The sequence below is a fragment of the Myripristis murdjan genome, chromosome 11 (genome assembly GCF_902150065.1).
Source record: "Myripristis murdjan chromosome 11, fMyrMur1.1, whole genome shotgun sequence".
In the NCBI taxonomy this organism is placed as follows: domain Eukaryota; kingdom Metazoa; phylum Chordata; class Actinopteri; order Holocentriformes; family Holocentridae; genus Myripristis; species Myripristis murdjan.
This window is the reverse complement of record NC_043990.1, coordinates 21321552-21342492: the sequence shown is the minus strand read 5'-3', so window position 1 is coordinate 21342492 and position 20941 is coordinate 21321552. Positions and strand designations below refer to the sequence as shown.

Sequence of the window (20941 nt, the reverse complement as noted above, 5' to 3'; positions counted from 1 at the left end):
TTTTGCAGGACTTTCAAGTTGGAGATCTTTAACTCCGATCTGGCACCTCGCCTCATCAGTCTTAACACACACATCACGACCCGAATTCCTCCTCTGCAAATGTGAACCATCTGTGCTCCCAACGACCCTCCCCAAGCAACACAAGGCGCTTTAATGAGAGCATGTGGTTAAATTATAGTTGGGCATGTTGCACATTGATAGTGTTCCTACTGTACGGAGCGCATGCAGGCTGGGCTGCCGATGTGTTGATTGCCTTAAAGCCTGTTCAGTTTGGTTGGTGTCTACAGAAAGGATTGGGGGAGTCTCTGCAGATGAACACATAATCCATTACTGTTTAGGGAGCAAAGCAAATCTAAGAACACGTGTATTGCTACAGATCCAATTATCACAGCTTATATCACATCCAGATTAAAACACTTTAAGTGTAAATGTGATAAATATCTTTCTGTTAGACTTTAGTTTTGTAAGCGATCCTGGTTTGCTCTAGTGCGAAAGGATGCAACGGCTCAGGGTCCTCGTGGGATCCTCCGTGGGAAGGAAATCTTCCCTTCTGTTTTGTCCATACCGAGGATCGGATCCAGATCCGAGACCCCTGGTGACTGCGGGGGCGCGCACAAAATTCGGTCAAAGCCCCCCCCCCCCCCCCCCCCCCCCCCCCTTTTTTTTTGTATTTCTCTTTCTCCCCTTTCTTTCCTATTTCTTCCCACCTTCTATATGCTAAATCTCACTGTCATTTCACACAATGCATATCGTGTAACAGCCTAACGCACGTGCGTGCGCACTGCGCGTACCCGCAAAGCTCTGGATCCCGTGCGTCAAGAATTGTCCACATCTGGCTTTGTCAGGGACGTAGAGTTGCAGGGGAGGGACCTCTCTCTCTCTCTCTCTCTCTCTCTCTCTCTCTCTCTCTCTCTCTCTCTCTCTCTCTCTCTCTCTCTCTCTGTGTGTGTGTGTGTGTGTGTGTGTGTGTGTGATGGGGTGGGGGGGGGGGGTGAGAGCGCGCTCTGCGCCTGAACTCTGCTTTTTTGCGGAGCTCTGTAATTTGCAGCAGATGACCACTTGGGGGGATGGAGGCTTATTGGGGAGGTGAGTGTTTCCTCAGACGGCACCAGAGCGCACTGCATTAATTATTTTCTTCCATAGTTCTCTTTAGTGATGGACCGGGAACTTCTAGGATGTGTACAGCACTTTTCTCTCCACTTTCCCCAGTAACAAGTGGATAATGGATGTGTCCGCCTCCAGTGTAAGAGAAGAGAAGGGCGACTGCACCTGAACAAAGCTGAGTGCCGCATCAGTCTCTGACTGTGCCATCCTCCTTTTGGGAATGGATACCAGGAATTTCGTGGCTGTCATATGCTTTTTCTTGCTGTCGCTCATCTCGTCGTCGGCGGCGACGGGCTTTTGTGCGGACCACTGTGACTGTCAGCACCCACAACACCTCCTGTGCACAAACCGCGGGCTGCGCACTGTGCCCAAAGCCGCTCCACAGGTCCCCGAGGAGGTGCTGGTCTTCAGCCTCGGGGGAAACTTCATCGTCAACATCTCTGCCTTCGACTTCACACGGTACAGTAACCTCAAAAGGTTGAATTTACAGTACAATCAGATACAAACCGTTCACCCCAAAGCATTTGAGAAACTCTCCAAGTTGGAGGAGCTGTACTTGGGACATAATCAATTATCAACAATACCCGCTGGGACTTTACAACCCCTGAAGAAATTAACTATTTTGTATAGTAATAATAATGACATCAAGAAGATCACACCAGAGCTCCTTACCAACTTGGATAGCCTTGTTAAACTACGTCTGGATGGCAATGCAATAGAGCTGTTGCAGGAGTCTGTGTTTAAGAGTTTGACTAATCTACATTATCTCCACCTGGAATCCAACCAGCTGCAGCACATTCACAGAAACACTTTCTCTAAACTCACCAAACTGCGCTTCCTAAACCTGGCTCATAACAAGCAGTCAGCTTTGCGCAGTGTTTTCACCTTTTCCCAACTCAAAGCTTTGACAACTCTGCTGCTCTCTGAAAACGAAATTCAATACATTGGCAACCATGTCTTCCAAAATCTGAAAAAGCTGTCCAAACTCTCCCTCAGCAACAACAGAATCTCTCGTCTGGACAGTGGGGCTCTGAAGGGATTGTCAAGCCTCAGAGAGTTACTGATTGATGGCAATGAGCTGGAGGAAATCCCCGCTGGTCTCCTCAACCCTCTGGAGCGCCTAGAGGAGCTAGACTTCAGTCGCAATCGGATTTCCAATGTGGACTCTGCGGCTTTTACACAATTGAAACATCTGAGGGTGCTGAAGCTCAAGAACAACTTCCTCACCAGTCTCTCTGGTGACATTTTTGCTCTAAACAACGTGCTTTACAACTTGGATCTCCATGGCAATAACTGGACGTGTGACTGTCGCCTGGAGGAACTGAAAAAATGGATGACTTCTGCACATTCTCAGGGCAAATTGTTGACTGTTTTCGTGCAGTGTCATCACCCAGTAACTCTGAGGGGGAAATATTTGGACTATGTGAACAGCTCCCAGCTGCAGCCCCTTGGGAATTGGACCCACTCATGTGGGAACCAAGCTAGGCCTGAGGAGAGCCGGGGAGGGGAAGTCTTGGAGAAGGAAGTGGAGCATGAGAGGAGAGGAAGGGGAGATGCAATGCAGCAGGAGGAGCCAGCATGGAAAACTGAACAAGACCTGGTGAAGAAAGGAGGGAGAAGGAGGGGAGAGGTGGAGGAGAAAGAAGCAGGAGGCTCAGACAGGACAGAAGAGGGAAACAAGGAGGGCATGATGAGAGAGGGAGAGAAAAGGAAACGAGAGGGACAGGAAGAGGTGGGAATCCAGGGAGATCAAGGGGGTCCTGAAGTGGTAGAAAGCTCTCCTTCTCTGGAGAGAAAGACAGCAAAGAAAGAATCAGTCAGTCGGTCACGTCCTGCCACCAAAGCGGCAGGGAAACTTGCCAAAGGTAGACGAAAGTCAAATACCATTTCTAGAACAGATCCACCACTCTTTTCCACAGTGACCACACCAAGTCTCTCTAGCAATCATGACAAACACCCCCATTATCCAAACACAGGGCGCACCACTGCTTCTCCTGCCCAATCAGGAGAGAAGTTTGATCTTCTGAGGGCAGGGCAAGAGGACACCCTTCCTGTAATCACAGACCCCTGTGTGTTTAACCGCCATTTCATCACTAATGTGTCAGTAGATCAAATCACATCCAGTACTGTCACTGTCCACTGGACCACCAGGGAGCATCACCGCTACACACCAGGACCTGGACCGGGGCTGGACGAGGTCCACTACCGGGTTCTGTTTGATCGTTTTGGAACACCAGATCGATTCCCTCGTTATGTTTACGCCCGTGGCGCAGCTCGCTCTGTGACCCTTCGGGAACTCAGCTCAGATGTCACTTACATGGTGTGTGTTGAGGGAGTGGTGGGTGGGTCTGTGTGTCATGTGGCGCCCCGTGACCACTGTGCCGGATTGGTCACTCTCCTGGAGGGTCACAGCAAAGGTGGAGGGCTGACCTCTGACCTCCACCTGGTGACTGTGGCAACGCTGGCTGGGAATGCTGTACTCCTGCTGGTGATTGGTGGGGCCTGGCTGGGGCGGAGTTTGAAGCGGAGGTTGCAGAAGAGGAAGTCGGCGGTGCACGTGCGGCACATGTACTCCACCCGGCGACCGTTTCGTCCATCCATGGCAACTGCTGCAGTTTCCGCTGACTTTACCAGTTACCAGAGCAGCCGTCCACCACGACTTGGACCTTTAGAGGAGGGGGATCTCATTGAGTTTCCGTGTGACCGTTTCCTTGACAACAACACTGCCCGCAGAGACAGTGACATGCAGAGATTCTCTGACTAAAACCACAAGGACAATGACAAGGAACAATCTGTATATTGGAAAAAAAATTGCATACCCCAGCCTGGAAATTGGACATGCTGTGTTTTGTTTTGCTATTGTCCTGAGTGTATTAGATCAAAGCTTTACAATATAGAAAGTCTCATCACCTGATACCGTGCAATTTCACACTAAAACCATGAGCATGGTTGTGGCTTTAAAAATTCAAAGACAACATATTACCAGTTTGTATTTTTGTTGTGCATTTGCCCACAAGACAAACACTGTTGAAACAGCTGAGCTCATCAGGGCCTTCCCAGACACTACAGGAAGTCAATCCCTCTGACTTCCTCTTCCTGCCTTGTGCCTTTCCTCTTTAATTTCCTGGCACCTGCAAGTGTTTCTCAATGTGTGCTTTGGTGTGAGTGCATGTGTGCAAGTGTATGTATGCATGAGTAATCATCCACTGATTTCAACCATGGTGCTAAAATTGAATTCACAGACATCATAATGTCTTGTCATATGACTTTGTACAGTATGTAATGATGGCTGCTGGTTGGCAGAAAACAAATACTTGTTTTATATAACTTCTATTATGTTTTTATACTTTTTTTTTTTTTACGGAACTTTGTATCATTCTGCAGTACAAGAAGGAGAAGTAAAATCCCCAACAATGTGACTGGTTTGTCATTTGAGTGTTTGTATACATGATATACATGATATTACTGGGCAAGACATGAAGAGTTTCATATATATTAAAAATATGATACCCACTCCTACAAAAGGATCTCTGCCATTAAAGTAACATTATTGAATATCATTGATGTTAGCTATCTTGAGTATGTTACGTAAACTATTAGAATTGACACAGGTAATTTTTGAAGCAATAAACATTGTTTTTCTCCATTTCCACCAAAAATGGATATTTAGAGTTTTGGAAGGAAACTTATAGGAATCACTGAGAGTGAGATGACAATAAGAATGAGTAGGCGTTCATCTGATAAGTTTGAGTGTGTATGTGTGTACATGAATGTGCTGCATGCGTGTCAAGATGACGTCTGGCATTAGTTAAGCAGGCCCTTTGTTGGAGTAGACAGGGTGTGCTCCCACCCTTAACCCAAGTCACACCCATGCACACAGAGAAATATATTTATGTGCATGACAGACCCCTTTAGCAAGCTTTCACCACAGCACCAGACAGTGTAGATCTCAGAACAGGAGGCCTCACATATCAAGACATCTGATACAGCTTCCAGTGTTCTGCACTACAACATCAGCTATTCACAACTTGCACTAAGCAAAGTCCCCCAGTGTGATATAGTGCCCTTTACTGATGGTGAATGTGGTCAGACAAATTTAACCTGAAAATAAACTAATGGGATTTGCGTTTTTCATGTAGCACATTTTAAGAGGCACTGGTGGCTTTAACTTCACCAGACAGACTGCACACTTGGAGCTACTCCCTCCAGTCAGAATTATGGCCAACCACTAACAAAAACAGTCACTAGATGGCACACTAGACCATATATCTTCAGAATTAAATACCTCACCTTACTGATTACTGAGCTCACTGGCCACCCAACATTTTTTAAACAATTCATGGAATGATAAAATATTTGATTTCTTACAAAATAAAGTAAAGAAAAAAAAATCACAAGCAGATACCAAGAATATCTGTCTTTTATTTTAGCATTAGATTTACAGCGATTGTCAACATCTGTACAGTACAAAAAGTGCAACCTAAATAAAAATGAGTCAGTATGGAGACAAGTTGCAGTTTAGAGTTATTCAAATATCTTGGGGCAGTTATACAAAAATACTTGTGTTGGAAAATATCAAGAGTATCAAGAGTTATTGTACAATCAGGTATGAAACTGCTCTAACTGCTCTCAAAGAGAGATGTGGGTCTGCTTTACAAGACTATGAAATGAGGACATCTCAAAATAAACAAATACTTTTTCCTTTTTCTTACAAAATAAACAGTTGCATTAGTTTCTTTCTTTTTTCTTTTCATCTTTTTTTACAATCTGCCTCAAGATCCAAAAGAAGGCATAAGATGTGCAATTGCATTCAGCTGAATAACACAAAATGTTACATACTGTAATATAGTTCTTATTGTTAGGACATAGTGCAAGAAATAAGAGCAAAAAGTTCCAAAATAACGTGTTATGACAGACTGTGTGCTCACAAACACATGGGTAGTCAATGGTCAGACTGTTATCAACAGAAACAGACATAGGATCCAGTTGCCATGTGTCAGTCACAGTTATTAACACCAAATGACTCAAGGCTTTTATAAATGGTCATTTTTGAACCTGTTATGGAAAAAAATTAGGAGTATGGCTCAGTATATGGCTTCATTCTCTTATCGTCTCTCCAACATAGGCCACACAACAAGTTACAGGTGTTAAAAAAAATGTTAGGTGTGTTCATTTGGACTCACAAAATCACCTATCCAGGTCAACACTTAACTACATAGAAATTAAAGAGGAGACAAGGATCTGAGGCTATAGGCGAGACTTTTAAAATGCAGCTATGACAGGAAGCTATTTCAGTCTAGTTAGATTCATCCACCAGCTGCCCACCCTGCCTCCTTGCGGTGAGGGCTAGTGTCCCGGATGGGTGTCGTGCCCTGTGTCACATGCTGTATTCGAGGAGGTGGAGATGCTGTTGTGTTGGATGGCCTGCAGATGAGACCCAGGACATACAGGGGTGGGACTTCCTCCTGGGCTCATCCCTGCAGCTGGACACAGAGACAGCTGTCAATCACAGTCAGCGGTTCTGTGTGGTGTGTATGCTTGTCCATTTGTTCTGCATATTTGCATATATGTATCAATGTGTCCTTGTCTGTAAGTGTGTGAAAATGCGCATCTATACAGGCTACAGTGCATGGCTTTTAAGAAAAATTTTTACCATGAGAGGAACATCTAGAGTACCAACTTTGATAAGATAGCTGAACAGCAAAAATAAATAAAAACGCATTACAGTTCAGATTAAAGGAAAATATCTCTTTTATTTTAACATATGAATACTGTACAGACAGGTAAATACACAACAATAGAAATATAGAAATGTAACACATGCCAATATTGCATCCCTCTTTTTACCCAAAACAAAACATGATGGATGCATTCATTTCAGCCTGAAGGTGCAGTGTCTTTCAATGTCTTTCATTAAAGGTCAGCTGCAGGTTCAAATGTTACTGAACATTAAGCTGCCTGGAGTGCAAGATGGGCATGGCATGCTTTTTGTTCCATACTAGGTTCATGTGATGCAAAATAGCCACTCCTAGAGTAGCTTTGCAATCTGTTGCATTTTAAATGGCAAATCCACGTAGACCTGGTTCATTAGATGAGCATGAAACATGAAATGTTGAAGTATTCTCTTGAAAGGAGACAAAGAATGCAGCGCTTACCCCTGATTGGTTCTCCATTGGAATAATGGTGCATGTACTAACATCTGGAGAGTGGGGTTATAAGCAAGGATATGGCTCTAAGTGCTTTGTAGTTGTGCATGTCGCTTATAGTGGTGTGCCTCAAGGTGCAGTACGAGGTCCATGTGTCTTTTGGAGGGGTAGTTTGTCAGAACAGGACAAACTATACACACATGGGACATTTTGGGATGGGTTAAGGTAGTTGAATTACATCCTCAGTGGAAGGTGGACATGACTGGTGCCAGGCGTTGGGGAAAGCTGGTGAAATTTCTAGAGGGAGATGCAGGGTGGGGTGGCGGGGAGGGGGTATTACTCACTGGGGTACCCCTGTGCCTCTCTCTGGCGGGCAGTGACAGGACAGTCCTTGTGGGTCAGCAGAATCTGCTTCAGTTGACCGACCTCTGACCTCAGTGATGTCACCTCATTCTGGGAACACGAGAAGAAACAAATATCAATAAAGGCCTGTATATTTGTGAGTGCATGTATGTGCCAGTGCATGCATGCCAGTGTATGGTGTGTGTCCCACCTGTAGCTGCAGGTTTGTGTGTGTCAGCTCCTCAGCTTTCTTCTCCAGAGACGACACCCACACTTTCCTCTTCTGTCGGCAGCGGGTGGCCGCAGCACGGTTACGTTCCAGAAACTTCTGTCTGCGCTCGTCAGGGTCCTGCTCTAATGTCCTTCTCCGACGACCTCCACCTCCTCCCCCACCACCGCAGCTAGCACCAGGCTGCATGGCATGCGGGGAATGGGATGGCTGAGAGGGCTGTATCTGCTGTGCTACTGGAGATACCTGTAAAACATAAATCCCCTTAAATCTACATATCACACTCAGTCAAAATAAGAAAATATTAGACCAGGTGTTCTTTGTAACATCATTAAAAGTAAGGCATAGACATCCTGTACCTGTGCTGGAACAGAGAGGGGGGGCACGTGAGGTGAGCCCTGGTGCAGATGGGATGGTGGTGATTGGTGAGCCTGAGGGCGCGGTAGATTCCCTGATTGGTGGAGCTGGCAGCTGTGGGTGTTTCCCAGATGCTGTGGAGGCGGGGCATGGCAGCGCTGTTGGTAGTTGAGGGTCGGAGGTGGGAGCTGGTGATGAGGATGGTGGTGCTGCAGTGGAGGTGCTTGCTGGCACTGTGGCATCATCTCCATCATGTGACCCATGGATGTCATGGGGTTGCTACTGGTGACCATTCCTGGGTGGTGGTGCTGGTGATGGTGATGTCCCATTGCCTGTTTGGATCTCTGCATGAAGAATCAAGGGCCAAAGGTTAATGTTAGATTACTGCATCAAATACAGCTATCATGCAAACTAATAACTGTCAAAATTCTTTAAAAAAAAAAAAAAAAAGTATGGCAGATGGAGACAAAAGCGTCCATTCACAAGAAGGATAGCCCCACAAACTACAGTCCAGCCCAAAAAAACATCTTAAATTTCATAAGTAATTAGAACCAACACCTAAACCAATCATTTTAAAATCATTATGAACCCCCAATATGTATGCATTTGCTATTACTGGAATATAAAGATTAGTTTAAAAAAAAGATTAAAAAAAAAAAAACTCATACTGCTTTACTTAATAGCATAGAGTGAAGAATAACAAGAGAGACCTGTGAAGCAGATATAGGAAGATCATGTAGTCTCATGTTACTTTTGGGGCTTTAAAATCCATTTAATATAATTTTAACTGTTTTCCAGACTGTTGATTACTTCAGTCATAATTATATGCTAAACATTTTATGAGGTCTTTTATTTAATTTTTAACTAATTTCATATCACTTTTGAGCATTTAGGTGTATATGACCGTGGTGCCCTGATACTTAATTCACCAATGACAAATAAGCTCCCCTAAGGCAACTGCAAAAGCTGACACAGTTAAGTACAGTTTTTACAACTTTTGATAAATGTAATGGATACATTGTAGAAGGGTAGAATACTAAAAAACAAAAGAAAAAACAATATTCTAAAAGGAACCAAAAAAAGGGGAGGTGGAGTGATAGCAGCACTTAATAACAACAGATGATTGCAACATACAGGTCAATGAGGTTTTTACTTTGTTTAATAGAAAATCTGATCCATTACAAAAACTACTGTGACTTGAGTATATTGGAATACAAAAATACTGTTTCCAAATGTCCAAGTTTTTTTTTTAATCCTTGAAGCCAAATACAAATTACAAAATGCTCAGAACTAACTGAATATATTTTTTAAAAAAGTTTTGCTGAAATACTGCACATTGTCACCTATGTTATGAAAGGTTTGAGTTAATGTGTGATATACTGGGCGCTGCATATGGTAACCATGTGCTCATGCACAAACCTTTTCCAGCTTTCTCACAGTGCATGTTTTTTTTTTTTTTTTTTTTTTGACCCCCACCACCATCAAAATTAGCAACAAGAGATTAGTTCTTAACCTATAGGCCGCTGCAGGTCAAACACGTCTCACTTACTTATTTTCCATAAAAGTAGATAACTCTTTCTCTCGGCCCCCTGCATGTCCTTCAGTGTGCCAAAACATCTGAATTTTGATGCACAGTAAATAAATAACCTGTTGCCAGCCAAACACCCTCACTCAGCCCATCAACGCTGCTTCCCCTACTCATCCACAACCGTGAAGACAACTGTAGATAAGAAGGATAATGTGTTCCAATAAATGCCTGGGTCTGCAGCTTGATACCTTCACACTTTATTTCCACGTATCATCTGACTAAACAGACTGTAAGAGCTAAATTAAACCTCATCTCACCTTTCTCCTACACTCATCGGAGGATAGCGAGAGAGGGCAGTCATGTTTGGAGCATGACATCACCCTCACCCCCACGCCGCCAGTATTACTATCGTTCCCTGTTACACAATATTTCTTTAAGAGCAGAAGTTTATTTTTTTCTGATCCATTCAGCGATGAAAAAAAAAGGCAGCACATTTAGAGGGTGCCAAGAATGAGGTCACCGTGCTGTCTGTGCCAGCCCTACCAGCCAGCCTGCCAGTCAAACACACATACACCCACACACACACGTACGCACACACACTCGACAGGACAGGGCACGAGTGTTTCAGCTCTGTTTACTACATAGAAACACATTGACGCTGTGGCCTGTGATTACATCATCGATCTCCACTAGGATGGGATGACACACCAGGTTGATATTTCTGTCTGGAGGGATCAGTGAATGAAGACACATACTGTACATGAAACACTGAGCCACTTGTCGAACGTTTACTTTCCGCCCTTCACACCACTCTGACTGTACACTTACCGCACAACAAAGGCGTGTTAGTACACTTTTTGTTGCTCGGTCTAAATGCAGAGTCCTTTTGTAATGGTTTGGAAATGCACTGCAGGATACTTGACAAGACCGATTTAGAATAAAGAGTGGTAGAATAGAATAGATGAGAATAGAAGAGAATAGAATAGTTCTCGAGGAGTTGATATTAGTTACCCTACTGTTTCCAACTAGTCCTTGTCTCTATACAGTTTTCTTTGAGCACAGCCCAGTTACAAAGTTTATGCATGTATGTATGTGTGTGTGCAAGAGCTTCAGATATGAACCAGCAGCCTGAGCGGCTTTGAAACCTGAAACCACTCTGATACATATGCAGGGTCAGTGCATGAGGTCATATCCTGTGTGTGTGTGTATATGTGCGTGCATTTGTCTATGCGGTGCTTGTGCATGCGTGTGTGTTTTGACCGAAAGCACTTCACAGTTTTCCCTCTGAGGTTTCAGGATATCTCTTGATTTCACACTTCAGTTTAACAATTCATACCGCGTACACCCAGACAGAGAAAATGTACATTTTGAAGTCATGGAGAGATTGGGACCTTGTTGTCATAAGGAGCACAAAACAACCAAGGAAGCCAGAGAGAGCGAGTAAGATTGTGACTTCCTCTCATCCAGTCTAGAGTGTGTGTGTTCAAGTGTAGAGTTACACTCTGTTTCCTCTCTATCCTGATTAGAAAGGAATAAGGTTAGCCAGGGGCAGAATAGGAACCTATGTGTGTGTATGTATGTGTGTTTGTGTGTTTTAACAAGGCTGTGGGTTTGCCAGTATGTTTGGATGATAATGCCCTTTAGTTAATATGTGAATATCAGTCAGTATCAGTGTTATGCACCGATATGATGGAGGGTCCTCCCTGAGCAAAGCCAGTGAATGTTTTTATTATAATCACTGCTGTTATATCAGATTTCATTCCAGGGTGGTGTGGGAGGATTTTGCTCAAGGGTGGCAGTCCATAAAACCTGCAATGAAACCTGCACCCTACCTTAAGGAGCTAACTGATGTCATTAGTATGGGATCCACTGGACAGCTTTAGTCTCACATCATTGTCAGAGGCTTTACCTCGGTGCCAAGGATAAATTGAATGGGATCAAAATGAGGAAATTTAAGGATTTTCGTTTTTTGGCACAAAATCCTGCTTATAATCAGCTTCAGGCCAAAATAAAAGGAACAATGGCTGGCTGCAGTGCATTTAATAAAAGGCAAATGCTTTCAACCCCAATAACTGGTATCTTACTGGTGAATATTAGGTCACATAGATAAGTTTTTTAGAATTTATATTCCAGATGACAATGCCATAGGAGAAAGAAATCACCAAAAAAACAACAACAGGATGAGCATATCAGTGCTACACCCTGGCTGGTCAGTACCTGAGGTGAGGAACAGGGTGGATTATGGGAAGGACCTGGTATGCCCATTATACCGGACATCTGTCTCTCCACCTGAAGAAGAAAAAGAAAATGAAACAAATATAACCCTTGCAGCCAGGGTAAAAAGAGAAAGCTTTATCCCAAATATAACATTGAGTATGAAGAGTTCCCCACAAAGTCACACCCATATCGAGTTTGACACTTTTGATTAATTCATCCATAGAGTGAAGTGGCTTTTTCTGTCAGCCATGAATATTTCTAACTCGTGGTTCTTGACCACTTTGGCCTCTATACCTTCATCTATAAATCATATGCATGTGTGTCTGAATGTGTGTGCGAGTGTGACTATAAACCCAGTGTCCCATACTTACGGGCATGTGCTGAGCAGATGCCCCTTGCATGGCGGGGTCTGGCAGGGTGCCAGGCATGGAGGCTGGCAGGGGTTGTCTCTGTCTGTTCCTCATGTGGAGAAGGGAGGACAGCGGCCCGGGAACTTGCCTGTGGTCAGCCACACAGAGAGGGAGGGGTCATGCCAGAGCACTCACCACAGCTAGAGTTTCACTAATCCAGGTTCAGAGAGAGTTGCAAGTTGAAACATTTATAGCCAGGTCCTAATGGCAGATGAAGGTGAGACTGAGATAGATGTGTGGGAAGGCCAGATGAACATGGTGAAAAAAGTCAAGATGGAGAGAGAGATGGATAGATGGATGGAGGGAAGGAAGGATGGATGGCAAGAAACAAAGCACAAATGGAAGAAGTGAAAGAACAGGGGTTAGAGCCACACTTGCTAACATCAGAGCATCAGCTACATGACTAAAATTTCAAACTATAAAACTAGACAGAGATGAATGATGACGGAAAGTACAGTGGTGTAAAAGAGAGACAGTAAAACAGGGAAGTTAATGAGAAATATGGAAAAAAGAGACAGATTGAGAGGGAGGAGAGAGGCCTTGGGATCACAGTAGGGATGCAGAGACCCAGGGTGCCATGTGCTGACATAACGCTTTTGGCGCTTGGCCAATCAGACGGCGTGGGCCTCCCTGGCTGCACTGAGGTCATCGCTGATGATGTCACCGCTGAATCTGGAGTACGCCGCCAGTTTAACGTACAACAAAGTAACAGACAAACCAAAACAGCATTTCCTAATGTAACCACAACAGTTCTACCAGGCCAACCGCCAGACACTCGGAGACTGGGTCGCTATGGAAACCGGAGGTAAACACGAGGGGAAACAGTTGGACACCCGATCCACGGTTCATTTAGCAACACTTAGCTGGTTTGACTGAGCAACATGCAGTCTGGATTCAGCTGGCACTGATTTACTGCACCATGATTGACTGTCAACTCTCTCCACTGTCCTGTCATGGCCTGTCTAGTCCTGGACAGATGTTTGGAGCTTATTATGTCATTGACTACTTATGGTACCTTGACTCATCTAATCAACTGCAGAGATGTGACAGAGGCCCTTTAAATACTGTTTATCTACGGGCTGGGGGCAGGACTTAGTTGCGGGTCTGCTGCAGGGTTGCTAGAGGCTCTCATTTTGATAGGCCTGCATGTGAGTGAAAGAATGAAAGAAGATGATTAAGTTTTTTACTTAGTCAATGATGATTATGACGAGGAGGGTTGGGACAATAAATTGAGAATGCAATAAATCGTGATACTTCCTCTTGTGATACATTATTGATACACTTGTGCCAAGTATCAATATTTCAGTTTTCAGCTTCATTTAGACAGATTTGAATTCTGGTGAGGTGTGTTTGTTCGCTGTCTTTAGGTATTTTAATTGGAACTGTTCTGTCATGTTCATATTGCAGTGGCTGTGCAGATTAAATACAATATGCAATACAATTATTGTATTATAATTACTGTATCTCTTCCGATATTTGTTTTTTGTTTTTGTTTTTTTGTTAATTTTTTTTGTTTTTGTTTTGTTTTGTTTTGGGGTTTTTTAGCTTAAAAAACCTAAGCTTATAAAAGAAGACAGCTAATATTACCCAGATACTAATATAAATTTACTTTTATTGACTTTTTGTCACAGGCAACATAGATTATTATTATCCAATCACAGGCAGCCATTAACATACAGACCACAAGCCTATTTATCCATAACAGCAGTGTTACCAAAAAGTTTAGACACCTCCCAGAAGTGAAAATGTGCAGCTCCCAGATTAAAAACATCATTGTCCTGTGTCTAAATGCTGTAAATTTAATCACACAAATGCAATGGTACTTATTTTCCAACCCACAATTAAAGAGCTGGTACATACTTTTTGTTGACTTTAAAGGCTTAATTGTTGCTGACTAAAATCATATATCTTTGTAGTCAGCAAGCAAATGAACAACAAGAGGTGACTAAAATGTGACATCTGTCTGAAATGAAAGTGGAAAGACTTATCGTGTGACTTATTTTTAAAAAATGATGAAAAAATGAAACATTCACTATTTCAGGAACCATACATAAACAGATATTTTGATGATTCAGAGTCCACTAAATTCCATGAAACCAAAGTTGAAAGGTCAGGGAGAGTGGGATCAGTTGCTGGGAGCTGGGAAGATGAAAGACAGGAACTCCTCTAATCTGCCTGTTGAACTGGGTGATAACCAGGGAGCCATGGGAGCTACACAAGCAGAGAGACTCCAGTCTGGCTCTGGGTGACACCTCACAGAGGGGGGTATACGGGTGGCTATGGGAGGTGGAGAGTGGGTGGGCTGTTACCTATTGGTTGTCTATCTCTCTGTAAAGTCTTGCTATTTACTTTGCTCTTTCTGTCCTTCGGTGTTCTCTTGTTCTTTCTTTTTCCTTCCTTTCTCTCAATTCATTAGAGCACTCATAAATTATGCATGGGGAAATGTCAGTCTGTGCCAGACAGACCGAGTTATACTACCACCAAAACAGGACGGGTGAGACAGAGGAAGGCGCAGGATGAAGGAGTGAGAAAAGGCAACATTTTGAGGAATTATACATGTATGTGATAAAGAGAAAGAGAATGGATGGGGTCTGTGCGCATGCCTTCACATGCTCAGATCATGCCTTTATGACTGTAATCATACTCACCCTGAGTGTGTGAGAGTGGAGGTGGCCTGGGTGATGACCGAGCCGGACTGAGAGGAGGACAGGGCTTGATGGGCAGCCAGACTGCAGCTCGGTGCCATCATGGGGCCGTGGGGCTGTGGGTGCTGCAGGGGATGGGTCCTGGGATGGTGCAGTGGCGGCTGGGGATGGGGCGGGTGCTGGAGCTGAAGCTGGGGTTTGAGCTGGTGCTGGCTCTGACAGGACGACCCATTGTGAGAGTGAGTCTGTGGGGATGATTTGGAGCAGCAAACCGCTAGGATCATTTTGAACAGTATCTAAGCCCAGTTAATGTGTTGTTTGTGGTCAGGTATAACAGTGAGGTTGATACATACTTGTACACGTGCAGGCGTGTGTGTGTGTCTCAGTCTAAATGGGCTTGTGTGTTTGATGCCTAGCTGTTTAATTTACACGGGAGAATGTGATCGTCTGGTGTGTCTTTCCTGCTGCAGGTCAGATATCTGCAGTTATCTAATTGGGTCTGTCTGCCTTTATCTCCTTCACACGCAACTGTCACTCAAATCACTAACCTGACAGACCTACCTGCAAACGTGAGGACTGAGGCACAAGTCTGCATCGTTTCTTATTTCTTGACTCCTGATCACACTTGATCCTGATGATTTTCTGTGAGATTTCTCAAAGCTGTTGTTTTACCTGTTTGCTCTTTTCCTCCTCTTGTGCCTGCAGGAACTCCTCCTCTATCTCGTTGAACAGACCAACCTCTTCGCAGTTCCGCAGAAATCGAGTCGGCGTCGGAGTCTGGTCTGGAAGCATTGTGTACAAATACAAGCACACACACACACACAGAGAGAGAGAGAAAAACAGAAAGATCAGTAAAAATGGCAGCACGAACTGTATGTGGTCTCCTGTCTGAGTCTAAGTTCTCTCTGAATCAACTTTCATCCTGGTTGTATTTCCAAGGAGACAAACAGATCTCCCCTCAGCCAATCTCTCTTTCTCTCTGATAAGATCAGTCTGGCTCTCTAGCCCGTCTAAACATGCAGGGGTCAAAGGTCAGCTGGTCGTTGTTTTGACATGAGGTTTCCTGCAGGAGGCGTGACAGGCTGCAGGACAGAGAGACAGTAAGAGGGAGAAGCAGGGAGAGCAACTGAAGAGGTCAGAGGTGATGCTGATGTTTACATCCATCCAGATAGCTGTTTCTATGGTTACAGACAGTGTCACATGAGTGTTTTGACCAGGAAGACTCCTGGTCAAAACACTCATGTGACAATGTGCAATGTTATGGCAGCGCAATAGAGAAACTGCATCTTAAACTGCCTGGCTTGTGAAGCTGTTTATCATGCATATATCCCGCATCTTCCATTAGCATTGCAGTGGCACTGAATGGGACTAATGTGACAAAAAATGTCTCTCAAATGACTGGCTGTTGGAAAACTGATATTGACTGGTCAATATCTGATATTAAATTAAAAGCCAATAGGGGTCCAATAAATTAGCAAACAAATCCTCATCAAATCCAAGTGCACACATCAGTTTCATCATGCCTCCTTTGGACCCCTCTCCCCATCCACCACCTTTTTTTTTTTTTTTTTTTTTTTTTTTAAAGAAAGTGGGGCTTCTGGGAGGGCTACATCAGTATGTTTGGTCTAATCTGATGGAGTATACTGTACATGCTGCAACATGAGCAGCTCTGTTTCAGAGCTCTGTTTCAGAGCACAGTCTATCTGTGTGAAGGAAGCCTGTATCAAGCTTATCTGATTTCATACTGTATAACGTAGCGTCATCATTTTTTTATCAAGCGCTGATCCTGAAAAGAGGTCATCATGCACACAAGTGCTCACGTGCAGTCCCACAAATTGAGAGAACGGCAAAACTGAGCAGCATATAGCTGGTCTACATGGTCAGGAGAGGAAGAGGAAGGGAGGAAAGGGTTAGGGAAGGGGGAAACTTTGATAATTAGGGTTAACAGTCACAAAACCAGAATAACTACACTATACTACACCATGAAAGCAGCATAATGGTGAACACGAACAATGTTTCAAGTTTCTTGGTGGACTTGAGATGGAAGACAGGCAAATGGAGAGATGGAAAGTGATTGTGAGATGCTTTCAGTCTCTACAGTAGTATTGGATTGGTGTCTTCATTGTCGGTTTTCTAACCTGTGAAAGCGTTATCTGTCTTGATGGAGGGGAACTTGAGGGTCATCTCATGCTTGTGCCTGTGGATCATCAAATGTTCCTCTAATTGGAAACGCTACAACACAACCAGAGAGAGAGAGAGAGAGAGAGAGAGAGAGCGAGCGATATGAAGAAATGTATGAAATTGTATGACATGACACATTAATGACCTTAAATCAGCTACAACCAATTAATGATACATCCTCTAAGCTGACTTATCTGCCCCTTTGTTGTTAGTCAGTATTCGATTCAACCTCTATAAATCACTGCATTTAAACTGCAGGACAGCAATACTGCCAGGAAAACACATAAACACATTTGTAGATTAAGTTCAGTGTTCAGTTAGTCAGCAATAGTAGGCCTGCTCAATAGATGCAAAATGTGCAGTAAAATATTTGCACTATAAGTGTTCAAGGCAGATAATCATGTTTCACAATAATGATAACACAATCTGGTAAAAACATTCAGGATTTTCATTGCAGCCATAAATGTCCAGCATTAACACACCACTGACCTGAGAGCAGCCCGGGGCGCCGCACACATAGGGCCTGTCCTGTTCGTCATTCATGTCACACACCAACCTTCACGGACAGAAGAGTGCAAACAACAGAGGTGAACTTCCTCTGTCACTTCACACAACTTTTAACTAACTTGTTTCAAGTAGATGTGACTTCATTCAGGAGGCAGCCAGTGGTTTAACAGCCACTCTTCATGCTATATTTCTGTTTCCATCACTGTAAGACAACACCTTTATGTAAATCTTACAGTCTACGCTGGTGTAATACAGTTGCTCTCCTATTGTCTGGTGTCTTTATTAGGACAGGGCAGAGACCTGTAACGAGGCAGATGCCACGGATGATGGATGTCCCACCCTGAGACAAAGCCTTATCTTGTGGAAAATGATCCCTTCTGTGCCTGTGGGATTGCAACACATACTGTCTCGGATTTTGGCAGCATGACAGAGTTACTGTATAGCTTCTATTAATTTTTATCAGGACATATACCAGAATACATCCACAGTCTGCTCGTCTTTTCAACAGTTACTTAACACAAATGGGACCTGCACTCCAAAGGCCTCACAACAATGCGTCTCTAGTTTTCATGTTCATTATGTGCCGAAGTGCAAAATGCAGTGCAAATGTTTCAGCCTGCTCCCAGGCCTTCACCAGGGGATCAGCTAATGCTGTGAGTGTGATGAAAGGACGCAGGCTTGACATGCATAACATAAGCTATGAATGAGAGAGCATGTGAGTGAGAGAATGACGAACAAACCACTGGGAAAAAAAGAAAAATATAAGCACAAGTGGAAAACATGGAGTGCAACAGCAAACTTGCTTGCTAACCCAAGCTTGACCTTGTCGGCTCTCTGGTGGAGATATTAAACTGGTGGATTGGGGTGGGGTGGGGGCTAATTATGACTCATTTGAAGTGCTGCTGTTGCCGCTACTGCTGCACGGCCCTTCATTTTCCACTGAGAGCGAAGGAAGCCGTCATCTCCATGACCCCACACATTCCTCAGAGCTGCGTGTCAGCGCGCGAGATTCACACTCACTCGTATAGAAGACTCAGAGGTCAACAGGGTGACCGTTCCTTGACTTTCATCCTCCTACATGCATGTTCAGTGATAATTGTAATGAGGAATGAGAAGGGAAGAGATAAAGCAAAATATCGTTGGTGGTTTTGTGGGCAAGGATAATGGTGACGAGAAGTGTCTTAAACCTTTAATTATCAAAGTGATGATATCCACTTCTCTGAAGACAGGCAGACACACATTCACTGGCGCACACATACACACAGTGGTGCTCGGAAACTTTCAGTTTGTGCGAGCGGAGGGCGCTGAGAAGACAGTGAAGTGGGTCCTGATGTTATGGGAAAGAATGAGAGCTCAAAGAGAGGAGCGGGAGAGGTCAAAAGTACATGCTTCCATAAGAAATGGATAAATGGGGGGTGGGGGATGGCATTGGGGGCGATGCAGAGAGGGATGGAAAGGGCAAGTGGCAGTGAAGGATGAAGAGAGAGGGAGCGAGAGAGAGTGTGGAGGACATGCCGAATGGAGGAGAAGGAATGAGGGTGGGAGGTGTCAGAGGGAAAGAAGGAGGGAGGGAGAGGTGGCTGCACTGTACTCCTGACAGGTTTGAACCTGCCTCGGCCCCCATTTTCCAGCCCCCTCCTCCACAGCCAAGTAGAGGTGACTTCATAAGTGTGTGTGTGTGTGTGTGTGTGTGTGTGTACGTGTGTGTGTACGAGAAAAAGAAACAAGTGAGCAAGTGACTGCAAGCAGAACCACAAGAAATGGCAAAACACAAACAGATAGAAAGATAGACAGATAGATAGATAGATAGATAGATAGATAGATAGATAGATAGATAGATAGATAGATAGATAGATAGATAGATAGAGAGTAGGCCACTCAGTCACTGAGGTTCTCCATGATCAATATCAATATCAATATCAATATCATCATCATCATGCCTCAGCACCTTGCTCGTTATTTTGCCCCCTAACAGCTCCTGTTTTGAGCAGCACTTGTCCCACACAGCAGATAAGCAGACTCAGCACTTTTCCAGCAAAACCTTCTGTCAATGTGGTTACATCAACCGGCCTGCAGAGTGACGTCAGCCTTAATACATAAATCCAACAACAAACCTAACAACATGTTGCCAATACAAGACGGATTAAGTCATTGTTGAATGAAAAAAAAGACACAAATGGTAGGACAACGCGCCTAAATGATTATTGCTCTACTTTCATCATCATCTCAGTTGAGCTACAGTAACACATGCATACACAAACACGCTAAAAATGAATAAATGGATAAATAAAATAAGTTGATAATCACCTGCGAGCAAAGGCCATCCAAATTATCCAACTTCAGTGCCTTAACGTCTACTTCTTTAAGTTCCCATGTTTGATGGATGAATGTCAACATCAAATCGTCCGCAACGTCTTGGAGCTCATTCAACTCAAAGTAGCGGGTTTTTGACCAACAAATCCTCCAACAGCCTGTCACCCCGCGTGGCTACACAGCATGGCCCGATGTGTAGGCTATAGCTCCGTATAAGCAACCTGCTCAGCTCATAAACAAGCCCGACACGGCACGACTGGGGAGTGCAGTCACACCCCCCAAATAGACACTCACCGCCTGATGATGAGACGGGACAGCCAGCGAGTCTCCCCCTGTTAACTTTTACCAAAAAAATCCCGTCCTCGAAAAAACCCAAAACAGAGCAAAAACAGCCCAAGCAAGTTTGGTCAGCGTGAGTTCAGGCAGTTTTTTGTGAATGGAAGTTAGTCGCGGAGGCTTACCTACAAGTAGAGAGGGGACAAGTGGCGCTCGAGAGAGAGGAACCACGTTGGACTGGAGCGAGATTACAATACGATCTATTTACAGAAGCATTACATCACCCCCCCGGTGACGTCACGTGGGATTCCTGAACTTCTAAATCATTGCGGTCCCGTCCGGAGAGGGGATGGGGCTGTGAGGGGTGGTGGTGGTGGGGGGGCGGGGTTAGTAATACCGGTAGTCTCGAGGAGGGATGGGCGGGGGGGAGAAATGAACGACATAGCGCACTGACAGACAGGCCAGACAGACGGGGGTATCGGCGCACACACACACACACACACACACACACACACACACACACACACACCAACAGCAACGTGACGGGACACGGGACAGACCGGTGTGGGACGGAGGGGGCGGTCGGTGGAAGCGCTGCCCCTCTCCCCTCCTTTTAGTCTCGGTCTGAAACGGGACGTCCCAATGACTGAGTTTAAATATGTCAAAAAATGAGCTGTCAGATTTGC

The 20941-nt window shown here is 44.4% G+C and overlaps 2 protein-coding genes across 3 annotated transcripts; one reads left to right on the top strand and one right to left on the bottom strand.

Annotated features, from left to right (window-relative positions):
- Positions 1-1324: 1324 nt before the first annotated feature.
- tril (TLR4 interactor with leucine-rich repeats) lies at positions 1325-4422 on the top strand. Its single transcript, XM_030063649.1, has one exon. It carries the CDS (start codon positions 1325-1327, stop codon positions 3866-3868), a length of 2544 nt encoding a protein of 847 aa, XP_029919509.1. The 3' UTR covers positions 3869-4422.
- Positions 4423-5528: 1106 nt separating this feature from the next.
- On the bottom strand, positions 5529-20472 carry LOC115367746 (cyclic AMP-responsive element-binding protein 5-like). Of its 2 annotated transcripts, none has more exons than XM_030063654.1 (11): positions 20441-20472; positions 17649-17715; positions 17117-17210; positions 15651-15760; positions 14982-15223; positions 12295-12421; positions 11924-11995; positions 8181-8522; positions 7804-8067; positions 7595-7703; positions 5529-6587 (listed from the first exon to the last, which is right to left on the bottom strand). In XM_030063654.1, the coding sequence occupies exons 2-11, from the start codon at positions 17700-17702 to the stop codon at positions 6451-6453; spliced, it is 1551 nt and encodes a 516-aa protein (XP_029919514.1). In that variant the 5' UTR covers positions 17703-17715; positions 20441-20472; the 3' UTR covers positions 5529-6450. The 2 variants fall into 2 exon arrangements, with proteins under 2 accessions (XP_029919514.1, XP_029919513.1); XM_030063653.1 differs by having other exon boundaries at positions 19974-20471.
- Between the last annotated feature and the right edge of the window lie 469 nt (positions 20473-20941).

Bases quoted from the DNA above. Each gene is read 5' to 3' on its own strand.
- tril (XM_030063649.1), top strand. From the start codon at position 1,325: ATGGATACCAGGAATTTCGTGGCTGTCATATGCTTTTTCTTGCTGTCG.
- LOC115367746 (XM_030063653.1), bottom strand. The intron at 7,704-7,803 runs GTGGGACACACA...TCGTGTTCCCAG, and splicing joins ACACAAACCTGCAGCTACAG to AATGAGGTGACATCACTGAG. The intron at 6,588-7,594 runs GTGAGTAATACC...CTCTGTGTCCAG, and splicing joins AGAGGCACAGGGGTACCCCA to CTGCAGGGATGAGCCCAGGA.